The sequence below is a fragment of the Capricornis sumatraensis genome, chromosome 3 (genome assembly GCF_032405125.1).
Source record: "Capricornis sumatraensis isolate serow.1 chromosome 3, serow.2, whole genome shotgun sequence".
In the NCBI taxonomy this organism is placed as follows: Eukaryota; Metazoa; Chordata; class Mammalia; order Artiodactyla; family Bovidae; genus Capricornis; species Capricornis sumatraensis.
The window spans coordinates 33,562,190-33,583,327 of NC_091071.1; the positions used below are offsets into that span (position 1 = coordinate 33,562,190).

Below are 21,138 nucleotides of genomic sequence, written 5' to 3' on the forward strand. Positions count from 1 at the left end.
TGCAATGCAGGAGACCAGGGTTTGACCCCTGGGTCAGGAAGATTCCCTGGAGAATGGAATGGCAACCCACTGTTTCTTATGAATGTATTCTTATCTGGAGAATTCAGTGGACAGAGGAGCCTGGTGAGTTGCAGTCCATGGGGTCACAGTGAGTCAGACACAACTGAGCAACTCATAATTTCACTTTTCACATACCAGTGATAACTAATGTTTATTCTTCAGTTATTATGTTCCAGGATCTGTATAAAGTGATTTCTGTGTATTGTTCTTTTAATACAGCAGCCGTATGAGATGAATATTTTCTTAATTGAGATATAATTGATATATATTATATTAGCTTCAGGTGTACAATGAAATAATCTGATATTTGTATATATTGCAAAATGATCATCATAATAAGTCTAGTTAAGATCCATCACCATACATAGTGATGAGAATGTTTAGGATTTATGTCTTAGCAACTTTCAGATAGTGCATTATTAACTATAATCACCATGCTAGACATTTGCCTGACTTATTTGTTTTATAACTGGAAATCTGTAATTTTGACCCCCTTTCACCCATTTTGCCCCACTCCCCACCCCCTGCCTTGACAATGACCAATCTGTTCTCTGTAATCTATGGGCTTGGTTTTCGTTTTTTTGGTTCCATGTGTAAAGTGAGGTCATATGGTATTTGTCTTTGTCTGTCTGACTTAATGCACTTAGCACAATGCCCTCAAGGTCCATTCATTTTTTTTCACCAGTGGAAGAGTTTTCTTTTTTATGACTGATTAATATTCTATTGTGTGTGTCACATTTTTTAACCCACACATCTGTAGATGAATTGTTGCTGTGGTTCAGTCGCTAAGTCATGTCCGACTGTGTGTGACCCCATCAACTGCAGCACGCCAGGCTTCCCTATCCTTCACTATCTCCTGGAGTTTGCTCAGACTCATGTGCCTTGAGTCGGTGATGCCACCCAGCCATCTCGCTTGCTGTCATCCCCTCTCCTCTTGCCCTCACTCTTTCCCAGCCTCAGATGTGCACTGAGGTTGCTTCTGGCTTGGCTGTTGTGAGTGATGCTGCACTGAACATGGGAGTGAAGATACCTCATTCCAGATCCTCTTTCCTTAGAATTTAACCTGAAAGTGGGATTACTGTTGAACCAATTCACATTCCCCACAAGGTTCCCCTTTCTCCACGTTCTTGCCAACAGTTGTTATTGCTTGTCTTTTTATCTTTTTGGTAAGAACCATTCTAAAAGGTAAGGTGATGTCTCACTGTGGTTTTGATTTGCATTTCCCTGATGATTAGTGGTGTTGAGCATCTTTGCCTGTACCTGTTGACTATCTTCTTTGGATAAATATCTATTCAAGTCCTTTGCTCATTTAAAAACCAGATTATTAGTCCTTTTCCTGTTGAGCTGTGTGAATTTCTTGTATCTTTTCTATACTAACCCCTTATATGGTCCATAGTTTTCAAAGATTTTTCTCCCTTTCCTTAGGTTATCTCTTCCTTTTTTAATATTCTTGCTGTGAAGAAGCTTTTTGTTTGATGTAGTGCCACTTGTTCATTTGGGCTTCCCTGGTAGCTCAGCTGGTAAGGAATCCACCTGCAATGTGGGAGACCCCATTCTGATTCCTAGATCGGGAAGATCCCCTGGAGAAGGGATAGGCTACCCACTCCAGTGTTCTTGCCTAGAGAATCCCCATGAACGCAGGAGCCTGGCGGGCTGCAGTCCAATGGGTTGCACAGAGTCGGACGTGACTGAGCAAGTAAGCCCAGCACCTGTTTACTCCTGTGCCCTTTCTATCAGAGAGATCATAGAAATGATTCTTGGATAGAAGTTTAGATCAAAAAAACTATGGGATCCCTGATAAATCTCATATCCCAATTCAGACTACTACTTGTATATTTTTTAAAAACATAGTGTTTTGAGTCTTTATTGAATTTGTTACAATAGTTGTTTCTGTTCTATGTTTTGGCCCCTTGACCACAAGGCATGTGGGATCTTAGGTCCCTGAACAGGGACAGAACCCGCACCCCCTGCATTGGAAGGCAAAGGGTTAACCACTGGACCACCAGGGTAGTCCCTCTTTGTTATTAAAAAAATTTTTTTATAATATTAAAATACATATAACAAAATTTATATAATATAGCATACAATTTATATTTATAAAATTTATATACCATATAACATAAAATTTATCATCTTAACCATTTTAAACTATATAATTCAGCAGTGATAAGTACACTTAAAGTGTTTTTCAGACATCATGATTCTCTAGTACCAGACAGTGATTCCACAGATCAGTAGTTCTTCTGTCTTTTGCATTACCCCAGACAATTCCTCTCCTAGTTATGCACCCCTAAAGAATTTAAAATAATATCCAAAAAAAACTTGTACCTGAATGTTCATAGCATCAGTACTCACAATAACCAAAAGGTGTGGACAAATGTCCATCAACAGAGGGATGGATAAGCTTAATATGTATGTCCATACAATGGAATATTATTCAGCCAGAAAGGAATGAATACTAATTAAGGCTACATCAAAGATGAACCTTAAAGACAGGGTGCTAAGCGAAAGAAGCCAGACATGGAAAGGTCACGTACTGTATGATTCCATTTATATGAATATGTTTATTACCTTTTTCATGTCTCTAAGCCCTCTGTGATATTTTTCACATAGTACTTCTTCTTCACATCGATTTACTGTTTTAGAGATAAAATGTCACTGCAGTTTCTTCCTAAGCAATGATATCTATGAAATAAGGGGTCTGAGGTGCTAGTTCCACTTTCAAATATATGTTAAAATAAACAAACTTGATTCTACAAATAAAGTTATCCTATGCACTTATCGAAATGCATCTGTTTGCCTCCTGAAGCGTACACTTAGGGCATTTGGGAAAACAGCCTCCTGGTTCCTCTTGGCGACCAATTCCTTCCTCAATGTGATTCACAAGGCTTCCAGACTTGAGCTGTCCAACACTGGCAGATGCAGGCCGCATGTGGCTATTTAAATTTCAGCTAATTAAAATAAAATAAAACGGAAAATTCAGCTCCTCAGTCACACTCTCCACATTTCAAGCGCTCAGCTCAGTAGTGCCAGGTGACGAGCAGCTGCCGCCACGCACATCACAGATGTATGAATTTCCATCCTGGAGGGAAGGTCTATTGGGCCCAGCAGGTCCAGAACTGGCTTTCATTCTCCCTGTTATCCCAGGGAGGTGCCCCATTTCCCAGGTCCTGTGGGTAGGTCAGCATCTCACTCAGCACCCTCGCTTCCTACCACTTGTTCCTGGCCGACCATTCATCCCCCAGCCAGGTCTGAAATTGACCTACTTTTCCAATGTCACCAGGGAGGGCAGGGTGCCAAGGCACAGCATGGGGCCCTTTCCTCCTTCCTGTGCACCAGCTCCAGGCTCCATCCTCCTTCTCTTTTTCCTTTGTCTTTAAATTGGAGTATAGACGCTTTACAACGTTGCGTTAGTTTCTGCTGTGCGACATAGTGAATGAGCTCTATGTATGCATATATCCCCCTTTTAGAAGATTCCCTTCCCACTGAGGTCATCACGGAGCACTGAGTTCCCTGAGCTACTGTGTGTGCATTCTCTTTTTCCCTCTCTCTCTTCCTCCCACACCGCCCTTTCCAGCTTTCCTGAAGAGCCCCGCTCTGCTTCCAACTCCATTTCATTTTGTTATTCAAGTGGGAGAGAACACCCCCCTCCCTTTCCCAGGCTTCTCTGCCCACTCTCTTATGTGTCTGCCTTTCTCTCCCTTCGCCATGCCTTTCCTTCTCTTCCTTCATTTCCCCCTTCCTACTCTTACGTTTCCTCTTCTTCTTTTTACTCTCCCCTCAATTATCTTCCTGGAGTTGTAAAATGAATCCTTTAAAGTGATACGGAAAACAAATAGGAAGAGGAGCTATAGAGAGAAAGAGCTGTATTCTTTCTATTATTTATAGAAAAAAAAATCCAGCCGTCGTTGAAACTGCAATTCTTCTTTGCTCTTTAGGAGATAAATACATGATTTTCTTCCCCACCAAGAAAGTGATCTAGCAGTTACAGACGAAAATATGACTATCGGGGCAGGACAGGACTGTGGAGCTGAGTTTACCAGGGGGCACATTTCCACACCAGAAATCCATGGCAGGATGTGAAACATTATTACTGCTGGATTTACACAGGGCTGTCAAGTTTCATTATGAGATGAGGCAGCATGTAGACCGCTATTTAGGCCAGGACATATTTAACTGTCCTGATGGGCGTGAGGTGTCACCCAGCACACCGGGACATTCTCTGTGCTGCTGAGGGCTCCAGCTCTGGCCAGATGAAAACCTGGTCCTGTTCATTCAGCAAATGGTCACTGATCACCTGTGATCAGGGTGCACAGCGTGCGGCAGCAGCTCAGACACGGCCCCTGGTCCCCAGGAACTGACCGTCCAGCCAAGGATGGATGGGTGGATGTGGAATGTGCACAGTAAGATGATGCATATGTATGTGGAAAGCTCTGCAAACACCAAGGTGGAGAAGGGGGCTGTGGAGGAAGTGATGGGAGGTCTGAGGAGTGTATAGGGGACCCTCCTACAGAATCAGTGAACATTTGGAGAGGAGGTGAACTCTGTGCTGTATTTTTTGCAGGGGTATGAATATGTGAATATTCAGGGGAGGAAAATCTTTGTACTCATTGAGACTTTTATGACTTTAAATGATAGAAAACTGATTCTCATTAAGCTCAGAAAAAATAGAATAGGAACTTCTCTCACATTCCAGTGATTAAGACTCTATGCTTCCAATGCAGAGGGCACAGGTTCAATCCCTGGTCAGGGAACTGGATCCTGCATGCAGTGCAAAGTGACCAAAAATTTTTTTAAATAAATGAATTTACTTATTAAATTTATTCATAAATAAATGTACTGATTAATTTATTTCTAAATAATTGCTTTAAAATAAATTTAATGAATAATATTAATAAAATAAATATAGTTGATTAAAATTTATTAAGTCAAATTAATTTTTTTATAAAATAAAATAAATTTAATTAAACAAGATGAATTGGTCTTTTCAACTGGAAAGAATACGGGGTGTATGTCTTACCTGCCAAACCTTAATCTAGGCTCAAATGATGTCTTCAAATCTCTGTCTGTCTGTCTCTTTCTCTCTCATTCTTTTCCTCTTTCTCTCTCCTTGTTCTCTCTGTTATGGCTCATTGTTTCATCCTGAGATGGGGAAGAGCATCATTTAAATAGGTATGGGTTCACATACTTTTGTTACTGTATCTCCTTAAGTCAAAAGAGTGGGTATTTTCTCTAGTTTCAATAGAAAATTCCCAGAGAAAGATTCTGATTGGATGAGCTTGAGTCACGTGCCAATCCCTGAACCAATCGCTGTGTCCAGAGATACTCTTTTTGGTCAGGTAGGGGAATGGTCAGGTAGGGGAAGACATACTATCAAGAAACAGCCGTAGGGAGAAACAATAGCTCTTACTGTTTTCTCAGGAAAAGAAGATGGAGGAATAATAACCAAGGAGTGGAAATTCACAAGGACATCACGAGTCATTTGGGTCTGCTCCAGAGCAGGGTCGGTAAAGAACAGTTTTTAAGAAGGAAGGTTGAAAGCTAAAGTTGACTAAGGAGTGTGCATTTTAGTCTTGGACATTAGGGAGCCACTTCAAGCTTTTGTGCAGAGGTACGTATAACAGAAACTGACGTTTCGGAACTTTTATCTGTCAGGTAGGCTTACTGTAAGTGTAAGGGATGATATACAGGGAGTCAAGAGACCAAGTAAGATCTTTCAATAGCCCGGGTAGGAGCAGAATATTTATTTAAAGTGTTTAAGTAATAAGTGCAAGGAGATCCAACCAGCCCATTCTAAAGGAGATCAGCCCTGGGTGTTCTTTGGAAGAAATGATGCTAAAGCTGAAACTCCAGTACTTTGGCCACCTCATGCAAAGAGTTGACTCATTGGAAAAGACTCTGATGCTGGGAGGGGTTGGGGGCAGGAGAAAAAGGGGACAACAGAGGATGCAATGGCTGGATGGCATCACCAGCTCGATGGACGTGAGTTTGAGTGAACTCCGGGAGTTGGTGATGGACAGGGAGGCCTGGCGTGCTGCGATTCATGGAGTCGCAAAGAGTCGGACACAACTGAGCGACTGAACCGAACTGAACAGAAATTAATTCTGACTAGCTTAATTTGCTGGAGAAAGCAATGGCAACCCACTCCAGTCCTCTTGCCTGGGAACTCCCATGGGTGGAGGAGCCTGGTAGGCTGCAGTCTATGGGGTCAATAAGAGTTGGACACGACTGAGCGACTTCACTTTCACTTTTCACTTCTCTGCATTGGAGAAGGAAATGGCAACCCACTCCAGTGTTCTTGCCTGGAGGATCCCAGGGACGGGGGAGCCTGGTGGGCTGCCGTCTATGGGGTTGCACAGAGTCAGACACAACTGAAGCGGCTTAGCAGCAGCAGCAGCAGCAGCTTAATTTAAACAAAATGAGATAATGAATGATCGAAAATCTATTGGGGATCCATTGGGACTTTACTGGAGTCTCTTGAAAAATCAAGGTAAATGTTGAGAAGCCAAGGTTTGGAAAGGTCAGGAGGTAAGCCTACATATACTGATGAAACAAAGTTACTATCACCTTGGACCAGATTGAATAATTTCTGGTCTCTGTCTCAGCTATAAATTTTCAGATTCCTAGGTGAGAGAATCTGATGGTTCCAGCTTGGATCAGGTGCACTTCCCTCTCCCACCAGATCTAATTTTTTATGGTCAAAGGAGAAGAGAAGAGTAAATGTTCTGGTGTATATAGTGGTGGGGGCGGGGGTTAGTGTTTTTCAAAATAAGGGGGCTCATTGTGTGTCAGTAAGCCACCCTCCAAAGGATGTAATCTTGTGAGCTGTACTGGCACAGAAGGAAGGAGGGTTTTTGCTAGAGGAAGGAATATGAATATTCATAAGTTTAAATTTAGAACAGAGAGTTCAAATGAATGGTTAGTAGATGTGCTATATTTCATTTAAAATATTATTTTTAAAATAAATTGTTGAATGCCTTTAGCTGGGATTTTCACCATTCTCAATAATCTCGCATCTAGTCCATTTTAGTCCTTGATGTTACCTGTCCAATTTTATACCTGGAAATCATGAGAGGTTTTTGGTTTTTTTTTTTCCGGCAAATAATTGCTTTACAATGCTATGCTATTTTCTGCTGTACACGGACATGAATCAGCTATGTGCATACATATATCCCCTCTCAACTCCCCTGCCCTTCGAGGTCATCACAGAGCACCAAGTCAAGCTCCCTGCGCTCTGCCTACCAGCTATCTATTTTACACATGGTAGTGTGTATTGAAAAGTGTGAGAATTTTTTAGTCTTTCAGAGAACTTAACTTGGTGTTTTCACTGAAAAAAAAAAAGCAAGTAGAAATGGAATAATGGAAGAATAATCAGTACTCTGAGAGATTAGGTCCCCTGTTAAAGTTCCTATAGCTTCAGGTACTTTAGTTGCGGATATATTACCATTTATTGGAATTATTGTATAATACCTGCTTTTTTGCTAAACTCTAAGTAACTTCATGGGAAGGACCACATGTTTTTTACTTACCATTTTATCTCCTGCATGTTGCTGGCATATAGCGGTTACTCAATATTTGTTTAAATTGATTATGTATTTGGTAAATGAATTTGAAACCTTTCTATAGATGTGCTTTTGAGGTGTTGCTTACTGGACCAAACTCTTAATTTTTGATCCATAACTTAAGGTCCTGGTTTTAGCACTGAATGGTCCCTCCTGCAGGAAATCTCTCAGTTTTGGGAAAACTGGCATAGTTGTTCATACCGTTTATGAACAATAAATGGTTTACATCATACTGTTTATGAACAACAAACTTTTACGAAAAATAAACGTCTACGGTGACGTAATCAGTTACGTATATGTCAATCCTACCTCTTAGCCCCACCACCATGAAACTTCTCATTAACTTTGTGTAATTGCTCTGCACTGAATGTTTGCATTCTCCCAAAATTCACATGCTGAAGTTATGATGAACTCCAGTGTGATGTTATTTGGAGGCGGAGCCTTTGGGAAGAAATTCGGGTTAGATGAGGTAGTGAGGGTGGGGCCCTCATGATGGAATTAGTGTCCTGAAAAAAGAGGAGGAGACGAGATCCAACTCTTCAGCCTTGTGAGGACACAATAAAGTGGTGTGTAAACTGGGAAGAGGATCCTCATCAGAACTCGTATCTGTCCGGGCTTGACCTTGGACTTCAGTCTCCAGAGCCGTGAGAAATAAGTGCTTGTTGTTTGAGGCACCCAGTGTGTGGTGTTTTGTTATAGCAGCATGAGCAGACTAAGACAGCAGTGGTTTCCCCATTGACACAGGAGTGGGGGGAAACTCACTCCTGCGAGCTGGATGAATTGCTTGAAGGTACAACATCAATCATGGTGGATTTAAAAACTCAACTGCAGCTTGCAAATCCCTAATCTGCTCTTCCCTCTACATGACAATGTTCCTAGAGTTCAAAGTACTGAGTTATGAACTCTTGTCCTCAAGGACTTTGTAGCCCAAAGATAAAGTTGTTCAGGTGATGAGTAACACAGGGGCCCTTTTTGCATCACATGTATCACAGATTTGTGTTTTATTTTCACAGTTCTTCTGGCAGATGGTAGTATCGGGTTGTATTAGTCAGGGTTCTCCAGAGAAACAGAACTAGCAAGATATTTATATAGAGAAAGACATTTACTACGAGAGATGGGCTCACAAGATGATGGAGGCTCAGAAGCCCCACAATCTGACCCCACCTTTCTCCTCTGCCTCTATTACCTCATCGACTTTTCCTTCCCTCATTAATATGTACTGAGCAGCTACTCCACGCCAGTCACTGTTCCGGGTTCTGGAAGGAGGATACAGCAGAGAACAAAAGAGAAAATTCCCCTTCTCATGGGGCCTAGGTTCTAGGACGGGGGATACCCAGAGATTCCTGGATAAATTCACACTTTGAATTGACCCATTCTGCATATTTGGGGAAGATGAGGAGTCAGTATGCATGTACATCTGCCTGTTTGAGATCCTGAATAATCTGACAGCAGAGACATAGGTGATCTAGGAAGCTTGTAGAAACTGCTTGTCACTTGGCCTACTTTTGTCTGGCTCTCTTGGAATAGATGCTCTTTGAAAGGACTGGATCCACTGACCCCTGTGCCTGTCAGTTCCAAATGCTTAGATGAGGCAGAGTCATGAAGGGTTCATGGTGACATACTTGGTACTATTTTGATAGTGTTGCAAAATACTATCCAGAATTTCAAGAACTTCCACATCCTCCACCAGGTTCCTGAAAGAACCACACATATAAGGAGCAAGAGATCCCGAGAACAGCTTTATTCATGGACCCTCAGTCTTCCAACAACTCCTGATAAAGTAGAGTTAGAGCATACATATTAGATCCTAAGTATTGGAGCTTCAGCTTCAGCACCAGTCCTTCCAGTGAACATTCAGGGTTGACTTCCTTTAAGATTTACTGCTTTGATCTTCTAGCAGAAGCTCTAATACTTTGGCCACCTGATGTGAAGAGCTGACTCTTTGGAAGAGACCCTGATGCTAGAAAAGATGGAAGGTAAAAGGAGAAGGGGGTAGCAGAGGATGAGATGGTTAGATAGCATCACCGACTCAATGGACATAAATTGAGCAAACTCTAGGAGATAGTGGAGGACAGAGGAGCCTGGTCGTGCTGCACTCCCTGGAATCACAAAGAGTCGGGCAGCCCTAAGTGACTTTTAGCCAGATGGGTCAGGCATGTTGTCTGCTGATCAGATGAATAGAATAGTCACACTTATAGAGAAAACTTTGCCCTAACTTACTCCATGTTTTAGACTTAGAAGTTATATTCAAAAGACAGTAGGTGGGGCATGTCCTCAAAAATCGCCTTTGGCTCAGGTATGCTCACCAAGCAGAGCCAGGAAGCCCAAGAGACATGAAGGGCAGGCTGGCAGCTGGGCCAGCACCCTTGCATCATAATCCAGTCCAGGGGTACCTGGAGCTCTGAGCAATCAGATTAGCCTGGGGTAGGGACCTGGAGGGTTCATTGCCTCCCTTCAGAAACAGGGATTAGCAGCCCAAATGATCCTCCAGCATCTCAGAGAAAGCCCTTTAATTTCAAAATTTAGAAGGAGAGAAGATAATTATGTGAAACCATGACAACTACTGCTACCCCCGCTGTCATCATTTACCAGACACCATTATGTGCCAAACACTCTGCTGGTCACATTATATACCTTCTCTCGTTAAATTTCATCTGATGTAAGCCCTGTGATTACACAGAGATGTGGCCATTATAACTTCACTTTTACAGAAGAGGAAATGGATGCTCTGAGAATTTAGGAGACTTACCTGGGATTGGAAGCCACAGAACTGCATTCTAACCCCGAGCTTGCCAATTCCCAAACTAAGCAGTCGTCTTGCAGAATTGCCTCTCTACAGTTGCACAGAAAATAAACATTGAATGAACATGATCTCAGTGGCCTATGGCCACTCATTCATTTGTTCCTTTATTCAACAAATATGTTTAAGCTTGTACTGCAAGACACTCTAAGGTGTTTTAGAATCTCAGTGATCAAAAGAAACATCCCTGCCTTTTTGGAGCTTGCCACTCCTGTTCTAATTTTTTAAAAATTAGTATTGCTTAGCTGACAACTAACATTAATATGTTGTTTTTTTCTTTTTTAATTTGGCCACAATGGAATTTGAGAAGGAGTAAATACTCACTCTCTTTTTTTAACCCAGTTTTTTATTTTATTCTTTTGCTTTTTCATAATGCTGTAGTTTCTGAGCCCGTTTTGAATGCCTTGCTGGCCTGGATTATGCAGATCTGTGTGTTGGAGTTATTATATTTCAGTCCTGACATTTAAGTTTCAGCTCTGTGGTCATGCCTTTGGTAATCATTCAAGGGAAACCAGAAACCACCAATGAGTATATGCGATTGAGCACGGGGCAAAGAGGAAAGTACACTCATCTAGAGACTCGCTGAAAGGAAATGGTGTGAGGATGTATTTGGGGCAGCCGTGGGGCAGGAGATGGGAATTAAAAGTGATAAAAGCTCCACGAGTTTGCTCTAAAGAGAGGATTCATGCCCATAAGGGAAGGGTTAATGGAGGATGAGAAGGTGCTGAGAAAGGCATCCACATGGAAGGGATTTCAAACCACCAGGAGGACTCTGAAAAGAGCCAAAACATTTTGTAAAAATGAGAGTGTCTTGAGAACTGAAAAAAGGTTAAAGAAAACAGTGACTCTGTTTTCCAAAACATGTAAATTAGCTGACAAATGAAAAAAATGGTGACACACATAGCAGTCTGAGTAGGCATTTAAGGGATAGTGTGATTTGGGGAAAGGCCCGGGGAACAAGGGAAGTAGCAAAGCAGATGGAAAATTAACTGAAAATTGAGACACACTGAATGGGTTATGGTGGCATTTATGAAACTGTAAGGGAATTAAAGTCTGAAGGGAAATAGTGAATAATAAATATGTCTAGAGAACATTGCAAACAATCAGATTTGGGAAGTTAAAGGAGAGTTACGAGGCAAAAGAGAGAAAGTAGAAATCTGGAGGAAGGAGGCGTTTTAAGTAATAGGTAAAGGCTTATGCAGCTCATATTTGGATGGCTTTTATTTTTTCTTTTCTTTTTTTTAATTGGCCTTCTCAGGTGGCGCTAGTGGTGAAGAACTTGCCTGCTAATGCAGGAGACATAAGAGACTCAGGTTAGACCCCTGGGTCAGGAAGCTTCCCTGGAGGAGGAAATGGCAGCCCACTCCAGTATTCTTGCCTGGAGAATCCCATGGACAGAGGAACTTGGTGGGCTACAGTCCATGGGGTCACAAAGAGTTGGACACGATGCAGACCAGATACGGATGACTTTTTTTTTTCTTTCTTTTTTTAATTGGGGTATAATTGCTTTACAATGTTGTGTTAGTTTCTGCTGTACCGAGATGTGAACCAACTGTAAGTGTACATATGTCCCCTCCCTCTTGGACCTCCTTCCTGCCCAGCCACCCCCATCCCACCCTCTCGGTCATCACAGAGCACCCAGCTGAGCCCCCTGTGCAGGACAGCAGCTCCCACCAGCTATCGGTTTTACACGTGGTAGTGTATGTATGTCAATCCTAGTCTCCCACTCCATCCCGCCCTCTCCTTCCCCCACTGGAGCCACAAGTCTGTTCTCTACATCCGTGTCTCTACTCCTGCCCTGGAAATATTGGCACCCCACTCCAGTACTCTTGCCTGGAAAATCCCATGGACGGAGGAGCCTGGAGGGCTGCAGTCCATGGGGTCGCTGAGGGTCGGACACGACTGAGTGACTTCACTTCCACTTTTCACTTTCATGCTTTGGAGAAGGAAATGGCAACCCACTCCAGTGTTCTTGCCTAGAGAATCCCAGGGACGGGGGAGCCTGGTGGGCTGCCGTCTGTGGGGTCGCACAGAGTCAGACCGCAGCAGCAGCAGTACCATTTTTCTAGATTCCACATATATGCCTTAATATGTGGATGAACCAAGAATCTGTCATACAGAGTGAAGTAAGTCAGAAAGAGAAAAGCAGATATCGTATGGTTGGCTTTTGACAAAAAGAAAGCACTCTGGCGACGAGTGGATGGAATGGCAGCGATAAGCATGGCTTTACAGGGACTAACAACAAGGTTGCATTTGGGGCAGTGTGTTAGGAAATATGTCAGAGTAGAAAACTATTTTAAAAAATGCGTGGAAGCTTTATGCAAAGGTTAGGCAACATCTGTGTACCAGAAATTGGACTGGATGTTTTTCTATGAACTATTGCTAATCCCTCTCACAAAACCTGGGAGTTAGGGATCTGTTAGGTTAAACCACACGAAGCCATCACGGTTAGTTCATATGGTTTAACCTGATCCATTTTTACAAAGAAGGAAATTGGAAACTCAGAGAATTTTAAATGCACAACCCTAAGAGATGAAGCTGGGGAGCAGCAGAGGCAGGGTTCGATCCCAGCAGTTGCTGGATGGCAATTCATTCTTTTGTTCATTCTGCACCTGTTTGTTTTAGCACCTCCTATGTGCAAGGCACTCTGTTCAGCACTAGAAATAAAATACAAAACAAGGCAGAAGAGGTCTCTGCCTTCATGATGGATCTGCTGGTTAAGAAAACAAGACAAAACACCGAAGACGGTCCTGAATAGCTGTCCAATAGAAACATAATGCAAGCCATTTATCATCTTAAATTATCTGGTAGCACTTCGAATAAGTAAAAAGAAGATGAAATTAATTTTAATAATGTATCTTATTGCAATCAACGTGTCTAAAGTAGTGCAACATGAAATCAATATAAATTTATTCGTGAGATTTTATACTTTTTTTTTTCATACAAAGTCTTCCAAATCCAGTTTTGTTATGCGCTTTTGGCACATTTCTATTCACACTAACCACATTTCAAATGCTCCACAGCCACCTGTAGTTGGTGACTACTGTTTAAAGCAGATCTTGAAAGAACTTGATAATTCTGACCCAATTTTTTTTTGTGGTGATAATGTAGGTAAAACAGTCCACCATGTTTTTCCATGTTATTTCTGACCCACATATGCCAACCATTCATAGGGCACAAAATACAAGCAACAGAAATGTTTCTTTCACCTGGGACTTCACCGTCATACGCCTGAGGCTGTACGTACCAAAGGAAACTTGGATGTATGTGCATCACATAATTTACATATTTTCTGTTATGTATGTCACTGATTAAAAACAGCACCTCACAACCAACGGACAATAATAACACAAAAATGGCTCCTCTGCAAGCCATCAGAGCCTTCCCCACATCTACGTTTTGCCAGCATGTCCTCTTGTGTTTATTGCTCCCAACGAAAATATCGAAGATGTAATTCGAAGCTTAGCAGCAGCCAGAATTTCTGATACTGTATCTGGTCACTAAAAGTTTGTAATCAATTTTCAAGAGATAAAACAGTGATAAGATTTTACTGTTTAATACAAGTGCCCAGCAGGTGTTAATGGGGACCAAGCAGTGGGGTGTAGAATGTTTTTTCCCTGGGTAAAGAATTTTTCTTTAGAGTAAGCTTAAGTGGGAAGAAAGCCTGCGGAAAGATGGATTGTCCTTCCTAGAAACTGGATGGTGGAATTGAAGGTAATAGGTACTTGTTCCCTACCAACTTCATAATGAAATTACTGTTGAGCAAAAGAAATTCTGTTAGAGGGCTTTTTCCCCTCCCAAGGGACAGAAGACTCTTAATAGGAAGAAAGCTAGAAAGAAAGGAAGGAAGGAAGGTAGATAATATAAACACTGAGTATACGGACTCATTGGCCCAGAATATTGAATCTTAAAGGAACAGAGAACAATTGGAGTGTTAGAATTTCCATACAGTTGTTTCCATATAATCTGAAGAAGAGACATTGCATCTAAATAACGTCCCCGCTAATTCCATCTGATGTCACTACAAAATGCGAGGCAAGGGAACAAGTGGGGAAAACAGAAGTGGGGAAAGAAAGAAGAGAGATTTGAGTACATTCAACTGGCAAATCGGAAGAAGAGCAGGTGCTCAACAGGGCATGCCAGCTCCTAGATTAAAGCGGTGACAGCAACATCCATTCACACAACATAACCCTGTGAACGGCTCTCCCCTGGGCCAGGTGTCCAAGTCAAACCCAAAGGATTCATCCGCTGGTCCGCCTTTTCCAAACACAGAACGAGCTGGGTATTTCCAAAGCTCTTGTTGATGGACTAAATTTCTCAGTTTCACTTACCTTTGGGGCATTAGGTAGACTGAACATGAGCTCTAGTTACCTCAAGTTATTGTATAATCAAAATTTGGCTTGAGAGCTTATTGGATGACATTTTAAACAAGCAAAACCCCTCAGTGAATCAGCTGGCCTGTGAGTTTTAGACAGCAGATACAGATTGACTTGGTGATGGATTTTTTTTGCCAGCTCAGATGAAGTCCACTAGTGGGCTTTGTAGTTTTTATGCTGAAGCTCCATGGGCAGTGTCCCATCATGATGTTTCATGGGTCTACGCCCTTGGCTTTGCAGTTTCCTATGTGCAGTGAGTCACTCCTCCCCTCAAAACCTTCCATGATCCTCACGTCCTTCGGAACAAAATCCGGACACTTAAGGCCCCTATGATCTGGCTTCAGAGATGCTCTGTGGATGCATCCCCACTGCCTGTTGTTCTAACTAAGCTATTTCCTATGTCCCATAGCACGTGTCACTTCCTTTGCTGACTCATTTTTGTTGAAGATGACTCCTCTGCTCCGAGTATTCTTCCCCACCTCTCGTCAACCCCTTCGCTCCTGAAGATTTCCCTGGAAGCCCTCCCTACGTCACGGAGCTCACATTAGAGACCCTCCCTCTACGTTCTCACGACTTCTCCTATTTACAGAGCACCAGTACACGAGTGGCCTTCTATGTGCTAGCAACGTTTGCGTGTCTATGTCACTGAATTGTGAGAATGGAAGGGGTGGGATGGACACTGTGTTTTCTATTTCTGTATTTATAGGACTCTCTGTAAGGCCTGGCACATGATAGACATTCGGTAAATAGTTGTTGAATCCTAAATTATCTTCCTAGGAAATGATCAGATGTACCAAATAAGATGGTGATTGCTCTTTGCCTCTTCCAGAATAGCAATGTTTCTTTTTTTTTTTTCCTGTGTTTAAACAAAGAGTATCTTTGTTAAAAATAAAAAGTATTTGCAGAAAATTTCAAGAGTACAAAGATAACACAAAAGAAAATAGAAAGTACCTGGAATCTTTCCATGCATAGACAAACCCTATTTTTATCTTCTTTTCTGCTTGTTTAACAGTAAGTAGTGAGAATTATCTTCATGCCATTAACTTTTCTTGAAAAGCATGATTTTTTAAGGACTCAAAGAGGCCTTTGAATGGATACACAGAAATGTTCTTTGCATTTCCCCCACTTTCTTCACCTTGGAGACCTGAGTCTTTCCCCAGAGGACACAGTTGGGTCTTGTGCACTGTGGCTGCCCAGGGGCAGACATGTGATCAATTAGGCCAGTCACTCTGCGTGGAATTGTTTTTATAGTCTAGTCCCCTTCCTTGGTATTTTACTTCTTTAGCTGCTTTTGTTGTTAAGGGAGTATAAAGCAAGAAAATGCTGCAGCTTTGAGATACCCTGCCTTCCTGGGGGTGTTTGATTGCTTTTAACCACCATACTGCATTTGCTGACTATCTCCTAAGTGCTACTTTTTCTGGACATCTTTAACAGCGTCACAGTTTTCTCAGGCTGAAAAGGAAATGTGAATCCCTGAGAACCTTCCCTCCCAAATCCTGTCTTGCTTCATGTCAGCGCTGAGTCTGGCTACAGGCAAGTGGTTTTGAGGAGGGAGGGTTGGAGATGGAGTATCGTGAGACAGACAAGCCTCCCTTGTGATAAAGATAATGGATGGATGTTGTACAGGGCAGACACTGAAGACCCATTCATGACGCTTCTCTCGTCTACCCTCACATCTGACCTATCCCTAAATACCTGCTTAAAACTTCTCCACTTGGTCCTGTGTGTTACGGCTCCTGCTCTTCCTTCCCCTCCTCTTTTGGGGTCAAAGCCAGCATCATCTCTGACCTGGATTAATAAGAGCACTGTAAACGGTCCCCCATACTCACTGTGGTCCTCTGCAACCCTGTTTTCTACACAACCTTCTAGTCTGATTATATCACTGGTTAAAATCTTCGATGTCCTTCTATTGTTTTCAAGCAAAGACAGAACTGCCTAAATGGCCTGAAAAGCTTTGCACTGTCTGCCCCATTCACCTTCTCACCCACACCACACTCCACAGCCCCTTGGCTCTCTCTGCTTCACTCAGTCCTCGGTAAGCACTACCACAGGACCTTTGCCCATGCTTTGCCTTTTGCTTGGAGTGTGCTTATGTCTTTTCTTATCTAGTTAATGCTGCCTCATTCTTCAGGTCAAGCTGCACTTCCTTTTAAGAGCCTGGTCTGAGCCCCATTTCACTTTCACGGAGCACATACACCCCTACTCCCGCCATCGTAACACTTGTCATCTGTTGTTGTTTAGTTACAAAGTCATGTCTGAATCTTTGCAGCCAATGGACTGCAGGCCACCAGGCTTTTCGGTCCATGGGATTTCCCAGGCCAGAATACTAGAGTGGGTTGCCATTTCCTTCTTCAGGGTATCTTCCTGACCCAGGGATCAAACCCACGTGTCCTGCATTGCGGACAGTTTCTTTACCACTGAGCCACCTGGGAAGCCCAACACTGGTCATATATCTGTGATTAACCAATTAATACCCATCCTCTCTCTTAGACTATAAGCTTCTGGAGAGCAGGGATCATGTCTGTTTTCTTGTTTATCCCCAGCCAACCAGCTGATTGCTGGCATGTAGCAAATATTTAATAAATATTAGTTGAACAAATAATGAATTAATGGGATATCATTTCTTTGATGTATACCATGTGGCTTGTGAGCAAGCAGTTTCCTTTAAAGTAGTTTAAGATGCTTTCAGATCCTCTTGTTAGAAGATCATTGAACAAAGGTCTGTAGCCTGACAGAACAAAAATGTTCCAACTCATCTGTTAATTGCAACCAGTTATGGGAGTCTGGGAGTGATTACAGGTACTGATTAGCAGAGCCTGCACAGGTACTGATGCTTCCACAGGTAGAGGCTGCTGGCAAAGAGTTTACACCTTCTCAGCATTACACAGATGGTGGCATCCGCTCATTTGTCTGAAACCTCTTAGATTTTTCCCTAAACATTTGTCTTTCTCTCTTCCTTTCTCCAGATTTATGGTCAATGTGACGTGGGATGGCAAAGACTTGTCCTTCACTGAGGAAGGCTACCAGGTGCATCCCAGACTGGTGGTCATCGTGCTGAACAAGGACCGTGAATGGGAAAAGGTGAGCATCCTTCCACATGCCGAATACAGGGGAGGCAGGAGAGGATGGGCAACAAGCAGGCTCACACTCCTCCTTTTCCCAAAGTGTTCCCCCTGAGCGGCTCCAGATGCCATCTCAGGGCCCCACTGGGAACAAGACAGACAGATACTGTCAGGTGCGATGGAGGTGCTTTCCCTGGGTGAACTCGGGCAGTTGTGTGTTGCTCTCTGCATTGGGTTCACAGATCTGAGTAGGGAGCATCCTGGAAAGACTTGGAATAATTTAAAGTCAGTGAAGTTTGGTTCACATCATTACAGTAGCAAGTCTTGACTCTGTGGCAGTGATCACACCAGTTTGTCTAAGCCTCATAACTTGGTACTGTGGTCACACATTTGGCCCTATGAGTGAACCCCCTATATCTTCATTTGTTTGGTCTTTTGCTTTGAGTCCAGTCAATTCCAAAACTTAAACGTATCCATTCTTCAAGTCATGGGTTGGAGAGGGATGTTCTGTTTCTTGTAAAGCACATTTTCCAGTGCATGTATGTTAACTATTAAAAAATATAAAAACTCAGTGTACAGGAAAAGCTTATCTAATGTACCACACAAACTGTCCTGAGTCAGAGAGGAGAGAATTCACAGGGAGTTTGGAGATGACCCTGTGAGTATAGTGGCAACATCTGGCCCAGTGACATTCCTCTTCCCCCATAACTCAACTCTCAGCTCTCAAATTCAGTTCAGTTCAGTTCAGTTGCTCAGTCATGTCTGACTCTTTGTGACTGCATGAATCACAGCATGCCAGGCCTCCCTGTCCATCACCAACTCCTTCACTCAAACTCATGTCCATCGAGTCGATGATGCCATCCAGCCATCTCATCCTCTGTCATCCCCTTCTCCTCCTGCCCCCAATCCCTCCCAGCGTCAGAGTCTTTTCCAATGAGTCAACTCTTCACATGAGGTGGCCAAAGTATTGGAGTTTCAGCTTTAGCATTATTCCTTCCAAAAAACACCCAGGACCGATCTCCTTTAGAATGGACTGGTTGGATCTCCTTGCAGTCCAAGGGACTCTCAAGAGTCTTCTCCAACACCACAGTTCAGAAGCATCAATTCTTCGGCACTCACCTTTCTTCACAGTCCAACTCTCACATCCATACATGACCACTGGAAAAACCATAGCCTTGACTAGACAGACCTTTGTTGGCAAAGTAATGTCTCTGCTTTTGAATATGCTATCTAGGTTGGTCATAACTTTCCTTTCAAGGAGTAAGCGTCTTTCAATTTCATGGCTGCAATCACCATCTGCAGGGATTTTGGAGCCCCAAAAAATAAAGTCTGACACTGTTTCCCCATCTATTTCCCATGAAGTGATGGGACCGGATGCCATGATCTTCGTTTTCTGAATGTTGAGCTTTAAGACAACTTTTTCACTCTCCACTTTCACTTTCATCAAGAGGCTTTTTAGTTCCTCTTCACTTTCTGCCATATGGTGATGTCATCTGCGTATATGAGGTTATTGATATTTCTCCCGGCAATCTTGATTCCAGCTTGTGCTTCTTCCAGTCCAGCATTTCTCATGATGTACTCTGCATATAAGTTAAATAAGCAGGGTGACAATATACAGCCTTGACGTACTCCTTTTCCTATTTGGAACCAGTCTGTTGTTCCATGTCCAGTTCTAACTGTTGCTTCCTGACCTGCATACTGATTTCTCAAGAGGCAGGTTAGGTGGTCTGGTATTCCCATCTCTTTCAGAATTTTCCACAGTTTATTGTGATCCACACAGTCAAATTCTTTGGCATAGTCAATAAAGCAGAAATAGATGTTTTTCTGGAACTCTCTTGCTTTTTCCATGATCCAGTTGATGTTGGCAATTTGATCTCTGGTTCCTCTGCCTTTTCTAAAACCAGATTGAATATCAGGAAGTTCACGGTTCACGTACTGCTGAAGCCTGGCTTGGAGAATTTTGAGCATTACTTTACTAGCGTGTGAGATTAGTGCGATTGTGTGGTAGTTTGAGCATTCTTTTGCATTGCCTTTCTTTGGGATTGGAATGAAAACTGACCTTTTCCAGTCCTGTGGCCACTGCTGAGTTTTCCAAATTTGCTGGCATATTGAGTACAGCACTTTCACAGCATTATCTTTCAAGATTTGAAATAGCTCCACTGGAATTCCATCACCTCCACTAGCTTTGTTCGTAGTAATGATTTCTAAGGCCCACTTGACTTCACATTCCAGGAGGTCTAGCTCTAGGTGAGTGATCACACCATTGTGATTATCTGGGTTGTGAAGCTCTTTTTTTGTACAGTTCTCCTGTGTATTCTTGCTACCTGTTCTTAATATCTTCTGCTTCTGTTCGGTCCACACCATTTCTGTCCTTTATTGAGCCCATTTTTGCATGAACCGTTCCCTTGGTATCTCTAATTTTCTTGAAGAGATCTCTAGTCTTTCCCATTCTGTTGTTTTCCTCTATTTCTTTGCATTGATCTCTGAGGAAGGCTTTCTTATCTCTCCTTGCTATTCTTTGGAACTCTGCATTCAGATGCTTATATCTTTCCTTTTCTCTTATGCTTTTTGCTTCTCTTCTTTTCACAGCTATTTGTAAGGCTTCCTCAAACAGCCATTTTGCTTTTTTCATTTCTTTTCCATGGGGATAGTCTTGATTCGTGTCTCCTATACAATGTCACGAACCTCCGTCCATAGTTCATCAGGCACTCTGTCTATCAGATCTAGTCCCTTAAATCTATTTCTCACTTCCTCTGTATAATCGTAAGGGATTTGATTTAGGTCATACCTGAATGGTCTAGCAGTTTTCCCCACTTTTTTCAATTTAAGTCTGAATTTGGCAATAAGGAGTTCATGATCTGAGCCAAATTAGTCATCACAAAATCGCATGGAAAGCAGAATAAAAGATAATGAAAAGGAAAAAGGACTATATTGTTATCACATCTTTTTGGACAAGCAGTGCCATGTCTCTGAACCACTTTAGCAGCCCCAGATTTGTCTTCACTTGGCACATCAGACCTATGGGTAGGAAGACATGGGATGTAGTGTGGAAGTCATATTATACTTAACTAGAATCAGAAGACAAGACTGTGCAAACAGAAGCATTGCCTTTGGAGTAGGGGGCCAGTGACAGATTCCTGCCAGGGGATGATGAATAGGAAGCTTTGGAGTTTGTGCTGCTACATCCAGGAGCTACCAAGTTCCCATTCCTTCCAGTGCACTTGAAACAGTGACCAAAGTAGACTATATGCTGGAGCCTAAAATAAGTCTGTGTAAAA

The 21,138-nt window shown here is 42.5% G+C and overlaps 1 protein-coding gene across 2 annotated transcripts in view; it reads left to right on the plus strand.

Moving 5' to 3' along the window:
• Positions 1–21,138, plus strand: part of GRIN2A (glutamate ionotropic receptor NMDA type subunit 2A) — a 440,082-nt gene that overhangs the window by 285,396 nt on the left and 133,548 nt on the right. For both annotated transcript variants that reach the window (XM_068968089.1, XM_068968090.1), the window contains one exon: positions 17,765–17,879. In XM_068968089.1, coding sequence (XP_068824190.1) covers positions 17,765–17,879 — 115 coding nt within the window. The remainder of the gene's footprint in view (positions 1–17,764; positions 17,880–21,138) is intronic.